The 13,548-nt window shown below is 40.0% G+C and overlaps 1 protein-coding gene and 1 long non-coding RNA gene across 3 annotated transcripts; both read right to left on the reverse strand.

Annotated features, from left to right (window-relative positions):
• Positions 1-545: 545 nt before the first annotated feature.
• Positions 546-3,459, reverse strand: LOC126607871 (uncharacterized). 2 transcript variants are annotated; one of them, XR_007617719.1, is made up of 2 exons: positions 3,173-3,459; positions 546-1,595 (listed from the first exon to the last, which is right to left on the reverse strand). It is a non-coding gene; the product is annotated as an uncharacterized LOC126607871 (long non-coding RNA). The 2 variants fall into 2 exon arrangements; XR_007617720.1 differs by having other exon boundaries at positions 2,966-3,459.
• A 1,100-nt stretch (positions 3,460-4,559) lies between these two features.
• Positions 4,560-6,177, reverse strand: LOC126607860 (peroxiredoxin Q, chloroplastic-like). Its single transcript, XM_050275568.1, has 4 exons — positions 5,862-6,177; positions 5,589-5,726; positions 5,287-5,376; positions 4,560-4,996 (listed from the first exon to the last, which is right to left on the reverse strand). The coding sequence occupies exons 1-4, from the start codon at positions 6,060-6,062 to the stop codon at positions 4,778-4,780; spliced, it is 648 nt and encodes a 215-aa protein (XP_050131525.1). The 5' UTR covers positions 6,063-6,177; the 3' UTR covers positions 4,560-4,777.
• Between the last annotated feature and the right edge of the window lie 7,371 nt (positions 6,178-13,548).

Below are 13,548 nucleotides of genomic sequence, written 5' to 3' on the forward strand. Positions count from 1 at the left end.
CGAAAATATCGATATTTTAGACTTTGTTCATGACCTACTATTTATCACGACAGCACATCAGTGATTATATATATCTTTCACATTACACAAAAAAATAACTCACTACAAGAAAACATGGCTTATATGAATACATATTTTCGTCACAAAAGGAGAAAATTTGTCACATTTAATAATATGTGACCCATTTTCAGCATCACCGATGAGGCGTCACCGAAAGTATACGTGACGAATGTCACACTCATCACATATTTTATGTATATGTGACATTGTTTTCGCCACCTATTAATTGATTTGAATACCAAATTCCGGAGATACGTAAGCGTCACAAAAAACATAATTGGGTGACGTATAAATCCGTCACATATCATATGTGTAAGTGAGGCTAAAATTGTCACCTATTTATTTGATACGTGAGGCATGGTGCGTTGCATATGTCAAAGTCAGATACCCATTTGTTTCCAATATCATTATGTGATGAACTAATTACCACATATTCCTTGTTTCATAATTTGAAATTAGAATTCATAACAAATGTAAGATAATACTTCAGTAAATCACATTTTAATTAATCAAGAATTTAATCACATAAGTCGAAAACATACACCATGTGACGTCTCAAATAATCTAACATGAACATCCACAAAACTAAAAAGTTTCAGTAGGATACACTCATGGTCTCTCATTTCAACTTAATAACAATTCAACACCTCTAGACATTGAGGTGCTAACAAAAAAAGTCTACCCTGAGCTATTCGTCTACCCCTGACTTGCAGCCAAAAGACCTTCAATTGTGCGATAACATCTTCATTCTCCCTTTGCAAATCCATTGTTCTCTCAGCTCTTTGTTCTTCTTTTATTGAGCTCTTATAAACATACTAGACACTTTGTCAATGTTATTCAACTAGCAATGCAAGAAAAGTCAATTACAAAGATAAATGAGAAAGAAAGAGACCACGTGTACTAGATGACAGAGATAGGACTTAACAGGTAGGTTCAGGTTTCAGTAGATAAAGTTATACCTTTTCATATAGCTGCAGTAACGATCGGGGAGCGCAGCTTGGCCATACGAGAAAGAGAGAGAGAAGGTTGTGTTGAGAGCCCTTTCTTTTTCCAGCCTCTGTGTGGGGAGGGCGGGGTGGGGGGCTTTCAAGTGCTCCACCCACCGCTGATGATTGTTTATCAGTTATCAAACAATAACAATATTGCAGAAAGAAAGCCACTCAAAAGTTGAAATCAAACCAGAAAAATCCCATTCCACATTCCCAGATGCGGTACCAAACATACCTCTCTATCGATGTATTCTTCAACATCCCTTCGACCGTGGGACAACTGACAAGGATGCTCCACTCTTGCCCCAAATCTGTATTCTGTATTTCAAACCTCAATGACCATCACACATGCTCCAGCCTATTAACTCGACAAACTAAAAAAACCAAAACCCTTTCTAAGAATCATTGATAATATGCTGACTTGTTGCAAGAAAATTTCACGAGCACAAACACCATCTAGTTAGAAATAACAGTGTTATTGATGATCATGTAACTAGTTGTGACAGACCATTACATAGACTGCCGGAGTATGGACTTCATCACTGTCTGTTAAGAACACAAGGACAAAATGTTAGTACAAAAACTATCAAACCCCAAACGTGTGAAGCATAATAGACTTCCCCGACCCAAACCTCGACTTACAAGTGTGAAACTAACTTCTACAAGATGCAATCTGTAACCTAAACACCACTATATAAAATTCAGCCCCATACTCAGGACACAAGATGACTGGTGAGGTTTTTCGTTACCCACACGTTAATATCACTATTTTCACAGCATTTGGGAAGCTGAAGTTGACTAGAAGGTTATAATATATATCCAAAGATTAGCCACAAATGTAGATAAAGGGATGGCTTCTTGAAAAATATGTACATTAAAATCCATATAGGATGCACGCATAGAAAGCCATTGATGGTCCATTAGTTTTAATGTCATGCAATAGATAAGATTGAAAGCTGATTCATTTTCTGTCAAATGAAAAGAAAAAAACTTGATTACATTGAACAAAATACATGAAACGGCACATTCAAGCTGAAAACAAAGACACAGAGGAAGCAAGCACGTATAATTAATTTGCAATTAATCATGCAAACTAGCAATCGACCAATCAAGATTAAGAATTTAACAAAGGGTGAGCGTCTATCCATCAGTAATCTAGTTAAAATCCTCCACAGAAAACAAGACCCAGCACATGAACATGTATGTAAACACTCGACTTCGAATGGTGATTATATTAAGGAAAAGATATGGACCTTCCACTTTTGTCCTTATGGCTATGTTTTTATTATGCAGTAGGAAAAACCAAGATGGATATTCATCCAAGACAAAGGAAGAGCAACAAAAAAATAAAGACAGTTAAACTTGGAGTTTCCATCAAAAGCCAAAGGAAACTGCACAAATCTGCACGGCCCCTAGCTAGTTCCTTACCATGAAATCTAACCCGTTCGCATGCCACTTCATTCCTCCAAATTACAAAAGCATGTAAAAACATATAATATTGCATATATGAAGATGTAGTTGCAAGTTATACAGCTTTAATTTTGTACTAACATGATCATAGGTATAATTAAATATTTATTTTTTACTTTGAATTTTCTACAGACGACAGGCCAAAATGGGGGAGGTGAGTTGTGCATAATTCCTAATCTAATATGATCGTAGAAACCCTTTAGTACAAAAAGGGCCAAGCCATGCACCCAGGACACAGTGAACATGGAAATCCATATACCATTTGACAATACCAAATCAAGCAATCTCTAAAGATCAGAAATGGATCCTAAATCAGAAACCTGATCTCATATGCATTAAAATGATTAACAAATTTTCAGTGAATCATCACAAAATGGGTATAGAAAAGCAACCCAATTTCTTAATTTCAAAAAGGGAAAGATTAAAAAAAGGTTCTGATTTCTCACCACAACCAAAATAATCACATTGTTACAATTTGAACTTCGGTCGATTTCCCTCATCGGCATAAACAAAAACAGTAACTTCAGTCTATGCATGCAAACCAAACTCATCAATCAATTCCTAAAATAAACTGCAAATCACAAAATTATTGTTCAGACCTCTTAGGGTTCAAATCTAAGCTAAGAAAAATTTCTAACAAAACCAACTCATACCTCTTCATACAACAGTTTGTCGCCATCATCACTTAGTTCTTCATCACTGCCGACTTCAGCCTTTTCATCAGCCTCTTCGTCACTTCCATACACTGAATTGTTCTCCATCATCCTAATTACTCACACCTTATAAACCCTAATTTAGTGATATATGCCATTAATTTCCTTTGCACCCAGAAATTCAATTCACGATAAAGAAATTAAATCACAAGCCATGAATCTACTTATTGAACTGCTTCAAGAAGAAGATCCTAATAATAAATTAAAAGAATAAAAGAGGGAAACAAATAAATACCTACCGTGCGAGAACAACCGAAGAACTATTTTCCCCAATCTGCATCGTATTAGGTCAGAGATGAGAGAATGAGCGAGCGGCCGAGGGTGTGAGAATGGGCGACATAGGGAGACGAAGGAGAGTTGGTCGTTGCCGTCGCTGGCAACCACCAAGAGCCGGTCGTCAAAATCGTGGGAGAGCTGAACGGGATGTGGGCTGGGAGCGACGAGATGGGGTGAGAGCAGAGCAAATGACTTTTACAATTTGGGGGTTTCTGATAAATACATTTTATTTTCTTTCCTGCCCTTGTAGAATAGGTGAGGCATTTCCTGCCGTCACTTGTATGTACGTGGCCTTAGCTTATATTATGCGACGAATACTATATTTTCGTCACTTAATTGAAATTTATTGGGTGGTAAGTTTTTCCACACAATAGTTTGTGAGGAATTAAAAAGTTTATGTGACGAACAGAATTAGGAAAAAAATTTGTATTCCCACCAAAACTTTATGTGTCGCTTTCTTAAAATTTGTCACTTATTTTAACAAAATGTGATGAATTTCTTTGCGTCACAAAGAATTCCGTCACCTAAGCCCTGTTTTCTTGTAGTGGTACTATTGGTTGCAACCCCAGTTTGAGAGATTCGTCGATATGCTTCTCCAGTGGGAACTCGTTGTTTTAGATGAGGTGAACCACCCCATACTTGTCCAGAACATAATTTTGTCTCCCAGGCAATGTTCCCGACACATCCGATTACCCTCGTCGTGTACAAACATTTAAAATCGTAATCAACTTCTAGCATGGTTTGTAGTGGTATGCATTCAAAGCCTAGTGCAAGATTACCATAAAACATTCTCAAGCTATTGAAGGGTTTATTGTGTTTGAATCATAGGCATGAGTTATGGAAAGAGGGTAGACAAGGTGGTCGATGGATCGGTAAGCAAAGCATGCCGGCCTCACAAAGCTCTGAGGTGTATCCATGTAGGAGTTTTGTGTGTTCAAGAAGCTCCGGTGATCGGGCTTTAATTTCTAACAATATTAAGTTTATTGGCATCTGTGTTCTTCATTTTTGTAATCTCGTTCGTTAATACAAATATCAATTGAAATTCCCACAGTGACATACAAATAGCATCTCACTTGATTTTCATTGCTACCAAATATCACAGTAGTTTGCTTAGCAGGGCATAATTGCCCTTTTACTGGGAAAGTTACAAACATTATTTAGAACCAGCTTTGATCATACAAAAACTACTACTTGCTAACCCTGTTTTGTGGAGATATAACGGACATGAACATAGGAATGAAAAAACAGGCAGCTAAAAAGGAGAGAGCTTTAGAGGCTTTGAAGTAGTTTGAGAGTTTCGTCGATATGCTTCTCGGGCTGGAACTGGTTGTTGTAGATGAGTTGAACCACCCCATTCTTGTCCAGAACATATGTCTGTCTCCCTGGCAACGCCCCAAACAGATCCGACGGCACTCCCCATTCTTTCCTCACCTTGTTACCCTCATCGCTGAGTAATGTGAACGGAAGTCTGTTCTTCTTTGCAAACTCCTACAAACATTTGCAATCGTAATCAACTTTGAGCATTGATTTGTAGTGGTTATGCATACAAAGCATACAAAACAAGTGTTGAATAAACTACTAGAGAGAACGAACATTCGCGATTTATAATTCTTAGCTCACGTATTAGCAGCTTAAGTTTTTGATTACATTGAAAAACCAACAAATTTATCCTTACATCTGTTGAAGAATCAATGAGCTTTGGCCTTGTGCATAATTACCAAACTAAGCCTCACTGTGATGACACTACATGATCTAAACACACAAAGCTTTCACAGTACCTTGTGTGATGATGGGTCATCACCGCTAATCCCTACAACGTCGGCGCCGGCCTTCTTAAACTGCTCGTAAGAATCTCTGAAAGCACAAGCCTAAGGAAGTATCAATTTGTCAGTGTCTGTACTAACTAAAGGCACAATGTTTATCCGCTATGCAAATTCCATATCATTAACCGAAAATATACCGATACATAGCAGAAGAGAAAATTATTGGACAAAACTAATCCAGGATAAGCATATCAAGCATAAAAAACTTCAAATTAATTGGATTTAGAACATGCAAAACAATGTGATTAGTTTTAAACCTGTTTGGTGCAGCTAGGGCTCTCATCAGCAGGGTAGAAATAGAGAACCACAGGCTTTCCCTTAAATTTGGAGAAGCTCACAGTTTTTCCATCCTGATCTTTCAACGTGAAGGCTGGTGGAACCGTACCCTTGTCCACCTGTCCACAAACAGACCAACCATGACTAATCAATAAAACAAATTAGCCGCTGTAAAGGACTTATAGCTCAAGTGATTAAGAGCATTTATCCTGTATTCGATAATAAGAAACACAACATATATAAGCAAAATGAACCTTAGCAGAAATGAACATCTTGCCAGAGGAAGATGAAGGGCTTGGCAGAGCGGAAGAAGTGGAGAACTTGAGGCCATAGAATTTAGAATGTGAAGAGCCGGAGGCAATTGGGAGGGTTTGGGAAGATGGGTAGTGTTTGGGAGTTTGGGTGGGGAGTAGAGAGGGGAAGGCTGGCTGCTTGGGAACAGAGAGAGATGCCATTGGATTGGATTAGACTGGACTGGACAAAATTAATCAGAGAGAAATATAAAGTTGTCTCCTAGGTTTCTCTGTTTTTTGTTGGGTTTTATCACAATTGGTGTAGGAAGATAAGGGAGGGAGAGTGTTGGGTTTTGGGGAGAAGATGGGGATATATTGGCTTTCGTGGACGATTGCTGACCCCAACCTTTGAACACGTCAAATTTGTCGAGTTCAACCGACAAAGTTTGTGATTTAAATTTCAAGTTGATTACAATATATGTATTTACTTAATTTCATCAAGTTAATGCAAGTATCTAGCACGCATCAACTTGTCATTATATGTATTTAGTTGTTGAGTTGATGCATAATTTAGTATTAGTTTGCTTAAATTTTTTTTTCAAGAAATTTTGGTCACTGTGAAAAATAGAGGCTTAGTTTTAGCAACACTTCATGAAATTTTATTTTGATCTTACTTTGCCCTGTAACTCAAAAATCATTATTTTACTCTCTGAAACTCAAATTCTTTCCATTTTGACTTGTGAACTCTCACTTCTCTCTTAAACTTATAGGTTGTCTTCTGAAACATATGTGGGACCCAACACCCAATAAGACTGCAACCAGAGAATATTAAGTTTAAAAGAAATTGAAGAGATGACAAAAATAAAAAAGAAATTGATTAGAGTGTTGCTCCCAAAACAAACCCACATACAAAATTAACACATCTAAGACAACATGGAATGAATTCTGAGTTTTATAGAAACGACTTTCAAGTTTCAGGGAGCAAAATAAGATCAAAATCGAGTTCTAGGGGAAAAACGGAGCGAATTATGAGTTTCAAGGAGTAAAATAATGATTTTTAAGTTACACGGAGTAAAATGAGATTATTGTTGTAAACATTCCTAGTTTAAGTATGATTGTGTAAATCCTAGATAAGATTTGATTCTAGTTATCATTTCCTATTACAACTTGTATTACTTGGAGGAGAAGGAATATCTTCTCCCCCTTTTCTACTATAAATAAAGGCACAATGTAGGAGGGATAATAACACACACATTCCCCTACAATTCTACAAACACACATCTCTCTCATCTCTCTCTCTGCCGCCGGCCCTAGTCCCTCTGTCAGATAAAATAGACCACAACACGTTATCAGCAAGCTCCTACCGCTACGCTTAGGAATCTGACGTTGGAGATTTTTTCTGCATCAAACCAGTTCATCCATATCATCACGCAATCAGGTTCTTTCCAAACAACGGTTTTTAACTCGATATTTTGCAAGCCCTGATAGCATGAACATTCACCATGATGCATGACCCAACTTTACGTTTAACGTATTTTAGATTCTACATAAATTGTGTATGCTTCATAATCAAAATTGCTACAATTATGTGAATTTGATATTTGTCATGAATTGAATCTTACATATGTACATGCATTGAAACTATTATTTGCATATGCATCAACGTAAATATGTGATTCATTAAAATTATACATGCATATAATATAATTGAATTAAAAAAAAAAATGTTTCTGGGCTCGCCTGGAACGGCCCGAGAAAAAAAATAATAATAATAATTTTAGGGCTGCACACAGCAGCCCATTCCCCTCTTCTCACCCCGTGGGCCTGTAATCCCACCCGAGGGTTCTTGGCCTATATTTTTAGGCCCCGAGATTTTATTATTTAATTTTTTTAAAATAATATGGGTTTTTATATTTTCACCCACACTTTAATTTGGCCCCGAAGACCAAAAATAAATTAATTCACTTATCACTATACAATATTGCTGCATATATTCTTTGCATATTTGTTTGCATATATATTTGTGTTTGCCTGCAGGAATATATGAACCTGAAGTTCATAATTACTTTGAAACCCGAAGTTTCTTATAAACATGCCTTGTTTGAAAACCCGAAGTTTTCACTTAAATATATCACCCATGAAAACCCGAAGTTTTTCATGCAAAATTAAACCAATACATGTCTATTAGAACCTGTATGCTCTACTCCTATGTGAATGGATTGATTTTTCTCCATTACACTAACCACATCTTGTCCATCTATTTTGATAGGACCATGTCGAATTTGAACAAACTCGACTTCACCGCTTTGGAGGTTTCTGGAAGGAACTACCTCAAGTGGGTTCAAGATGTGAAGCTCCACCTCACTGCAAAGAACTTGCGTCCTGCTATTGAAGAAGCAACAGATAAACCTGTTGGCGAAGCTGAAAAAGCCACTGCTATGATCTTCATCCGAAGACATATCCATGACGCTCTACAAACTGAGTACCTTGCTGAGGAGGATCCACGTGCATTATGGGTCGCTTTGGCTGATCGTTTCGATCACCAAAAGGACATATTCTTGCCTGAAGCAAGACACGACTGGCAGCACTTGCGCTTCCAAGACTTTAAGTATGTGAATGAATATAATTCTGAAGTTTGTCGAATCCGATCACTTCTCAAGTTTTGCAATGAAACTTTGACTGAAGAGGATCTCCTGGAGAAGACCTACTCGACCTTCTCTGCTTCTAATATTGTCCTACAGCAACAATATAGAGCTCAGAAGTTCCCTAAGTTCTCGGATTTGATCTCTGTTTTACTTCTTACTGAAAAGCAGAACCAGCTGTTGATGAAGAATCATCAAGCTCGACCTACTGGGGCTACTGTTGTGCCTGAAGCACATTATAGCACTAATCAGCACCCAAAACGCCAAAAGAGGCGTGGTAAGGGCGGCCAGAAGCCATCCCACCAAGGTCAACAGAGCCAAGGCCCATCCAAGGGAGGAAACAAAGCCCAGAAGCGCCCAAACCTCGCTCCCAAGGCCCTGAACTTCAAGAATAAGGGCAAAGCACCTGCCACAATGAATGACGATATGTGCTATCGTTGTGGTTCCAATGACCATTGGTCCCGTATTTGCCGTGCTCCCAAGAAGGTTGTGGATGCATATCATTCTCGTCGTACGAAGTTTGAATCAAACTTCCTGCAAGTGTACGAACCGGAGACTACAAAGATGGAGGTTTCTGACTTTCAAGAGGATACCACTCCTATGGAAGATTAGAATCTTAGACATAGACTTATTTTTCAGTTAAAATAAGACAATTGGGGCAGAATTCCACCTAGTGGCCGAACCCCACCTTGTTTTTGGTTGATTTTGAACAATTTTCCTTTATGTTTTGGATTATTAGTTGGCGATTTATTTTGGATATTAAGTTTTTAATCCTTGAATAAATGAAATTATTTTGAATTGATACTTGTTTTTATAAACTTTTATGCATGTGACCGATTCAAATTAATTTTTCATTCTAGGTATGACTAGTGGGAAAGTTAGTTGTCTGGCAGATAGTGCAACCACGCATACTGTTTTGCGTGAACGCATCTATTTCACTAACTTCGTACCTAAGAATGCACCTCTGACAACCCTCTCAGGCTCATCTAACCTGATCGAAGGATACGGTACGGCACGTATAATGTTGTCCAATGGTACAATCTTGACCATTGTTGAGGCACTCTATTCTCCTCGTTCCGGAAGAACGTTACTAAGTTTCAAGGACATTAGAGATAACAATTACCACGCTGAAACCCACGTAGAAAACGGAGTTGAATTTCTGTGCGTAACTTCCTACGAATATGGCCAGAAGCGTATTCTAGAGAAGATGAAGCGTAACCCGAGTGGTCTGTATACTACGACCATACGCCCCATAGAATGCCACTATGTGGCCGGCCCTACCACAGGGACCGCGCACGAAATTACACTTTGGCATGATCGTTTGGGACATCCTGGACGAATAGCGATGCGCCGTATCCTCAAAACTTCACACGGGCATCCACTAACCCGAAGCTTAGGTTCGATCCATGAAATTGCATGTCAAACATGTTATATGGGAAAGCTTATTACTAAGCCTTCTTATGACAAGATTCGTTCGAATCCTCCCATTTTTCTACAACGGATTCAGGGGGACATTTGTGGACCGATTCAACCTCCCTGCGGACCATTTAGATATTTTATGGTTTTGGTTGACGCTTCTACACGTTGGTCACACGTGTGCTTGTTGTCCACAAGGAACGCTGCATTCTCCAAACTGTTGGCTCAGGTTATCAAGCTCAGGGCTCACCACCCTGATTATCCGATCAAATCTATTCGATTGGATAATGCTGGAGAATTCACATCTAAAACTTTTGATGACTATTGCATGTCGGTTGGGGTTGAAGTTGAACATCCTGTACCCCATGTTCACACCCAGAACGGCCTGGCAGAGGCTTTCATTAAGCGTTTACAAATGATTGCTCGATCGTTGGTCATACGTACCAAGCTCCCGATCGCTGCTTGGGGCCATGCAATATTGCACGCAGCAAAGTTGGTCCGCCTGAGGCCTGTTGCGACACAACCATTTAGTGCCCTTCAGTTGGTCACCGGATGCGAACCCGACATATCGCATCTGCGCGTTTTTGGTTGTGCGGTCTATGTGCCGATCTCGCCGCCCTTACGTACAAAAATGGGGCCTCATCGAAGGATGGGAATCTATGTCGGATATGATTCTCCTTCGATTATTCGTTACTTAGAACCTTTGACAGGCGATCTGTTTACCGCTCGTTTCGCGGATTGTCACTTCTATGAGACAGTCTTCCCGTCGTTAGGGGGAGATAAGAACGTCAACGTTCCTAATGAACGACGTGAATTATCGTGGACGACTCCCACTTTGTCTCATTTAGATCCCCGCACCGCTCAGTCTGAAGCTGAAGTGCAGCGCATATTAGATCTCCAGAGCATAGCTCAGAGCATGCCAGATGCTTTCACCGATCTAGCGCGCGTGACAAGATCACATATTCCAGTTGCGAATACGCCTGCAAAGATGGATGTACCAAATGTACGACGGACTACCCTCCTGGAAGCCCGGGACGCCAATTCTGGTGATCCACGTACATTAGCGGCTAGCCAATCATCTGCCCCTACATAAAAGCGTGGCAGACCCCTTGGTTCAAAGGATTCACACCCCCGGAAGAGGAAAACCACGGCACAAGGTCCTGAAGAGCCTACCGTGAATCCGACTATCGCTTACTCATTTTACCCAACTCATGAGGAAATTCTAGATTATGGAAGCGTCCTTGAAGAGACGAATCCTCCTCCCGAGAATCGTGAGATTTCGGTCTATTATGCTAGCTTAGATGATGTGTGGCGTAGAAATGAGATGATTGTCGACAATGCATTAGCATTTGCAGTAGCTACTGAGATCATGTTGAGCGATGACATTGAACCGCGTTCCGTTGATGAATGTCGACGTAGAGCTGATTAGTCAAACTGGAAACAAGCAATCCAAGTCGAACTTGATTCACTTGCGAAACGTAAGGTGTTTGGACCTGTAGTTCCTACTCCTCCACATGTGAAGCCCGTTGGCTACAAGTGGGTTTTCGTTCGGAAGCGTAATGAGAAGAACGAAATTGTGCGTTACAAAGCTCGTCTTGTAGCACAAGGTTTCTCACAACGCCTCGGGATTGACTATGACGAAACTTACTCACCCGTTATGGATGTGATTACTTTTCGATACCTTATCAGTTTAGTAGTTTCTGAAAAACTGGATATGCAGCTGATGGACGTAGTAACCGCGTATCTCTATGGGGATCTTGATACGGAAATTTATATGAAAGTTCCCGAAGGACTTACATTGACTGGTTCAAATATTTCCAAACCCCGGAACACGCTCTCAATTCGGCTGAGGCGTTCACTATACGGTTTGAAACAATCCGGAAGAATATGGTATAACCGTTTAAGTGAGTATTTGACTAGTCAGGGATATGTGAATAACAAACTCTGCCCTTGTGTGTTCATTAAGAAGTCACATTCCGGATTTGCGATTGTTGCAGTATATGTCGATGACATGAATCTCATCGGAACTCCTGAAGAGCTCGCGAGAACTGCTTCGCACCTGAAGTCGGAATTTGAGATGAAGGATCTAGGTAAGACTCGATACTGTCTCGGTCTCGAGATAGAGCATTGTTCGGATGGAATCTTAGTACATCAATCGAACTACACCCAGAAGGTGTTGCGCCGTTTTAATGAGGATAAAGCGAAATCTTCGAGTACTCCTATGGTCGTTCGTACGCTAGATGCAAAGCGAGATCCCTTCCGTCCGAAGGAGGATGATGAAGAGATTTTGGAGCCTGAAGTTCCTTATCTAAGTGCGATAGGCGCTTTATTGTACTTAGCTCAATGCACTAGACCCGACATCTCCTTCGCTGTTAATCTTTTGGCAAGATACAGCAATGCACCAACACGCAGACATTGGACTGGCGTGAAAGACATCTTCCGTTACCTTAAGGGTACTACGGATTTGGGCTTATTTTATCCCTACGAATCCTCGAATGATGCCGCACCCTATGCTCATCGGGTTGATTCTCGCCTTGTTGGTTATGCCGACGCTGGATACTTATCTGATCCGAACAAGGCGCGTTCTCAAACGGGTTATGTCTTTATCGTTTGAGGCATCGCAATATCTTGGAGGTCAACTAAACAGACCTTAGTTGCCACTTCGTCTAACCATGCTGAAATTCTCGCCTTACATGAAGCAACTTGGGAATGCTTTTGGTTGAGAGCAGTAGTGGGCCATATTCGAAGCTCCTGTGATCTTCATCCCGCCGTTAATGCCCCGACGACGATTTTTGAAGACAACGCAGCTTGCATCGAACAGCTCAAGAAGGGTTACATCAAAGGAGACAACACCAAGCATATTGCGCCGAAGTTCTTCTTTACACATCAACAACAAGAGCATCAGAAGATTGAAGTCACGCAAATCCGATCACAAGACAATCTGGCCGACCTCTTCACCAAATCACTACCGAAGGCGACGTTTCAGAAGCTTGTTCATGGAATTGGTATGCGTAAACTTTCTGAGTTGTAACTTTGCTATTTCTCTTTGGAATTATGTCAAACTCAGGGGGAGTATCTTCTGGATACTTGTTTGATCTTAATGTACTCTTTTTCCCTACGATTAGGAGCATTTTTCCCACTGGGTTTTTGCTACCTAACTAGGTTTTAACGAGGCACCCACCTTGGGCTGGTCATATCCTTGATGACGTCCTGTAGACGTTTCTTTTGACTTTGCATTTCTCACGCATTTTTCCTTAGACTATGGATTTTGTCCCTACTTGGGTTTTTGCCATAGCCTTAGGGTTTTTAGTGAGACTTACTACTTATGCAAGTTCCTACCTTCTTGAGAATAAGCGTTGTTCCTTGGAATCAGTGTCAACGAGTCGACTTCCTCAACTTCTGCATGATGCTGAATCTACCTTGAGTATTTACACACTCAAGGGGGAGTGTTGTAAACATTCCTAGTTTAAGTATGATTGTGTAAATCCTAGATAAGATTTGATTCTAGTTATCATTTCCTATTACAACTTGTATTACTTGGAGGAGAAGGAATATCTTCTCCCCCTTTTCTACTATAAATAAAGGCACAATGTAGGAGGGATAATAACACACACATTCCCCTACAATTCTACAAACACACATCTCTCTCC

This window comes from Malus sylvestris, chromosome 2, assembly GCF_916048215.2.
Source record: "Malus sylvestris chromosome 2, drMalSylv7.2, whole genome shotgun sequence".
Classification (NCBI taxonomy): Eukaryota; Viridiplantae; Streptophyta; class Magnoliopsida; order Rosales; family Rosaceae; genus Malus; species Malus sylvestris.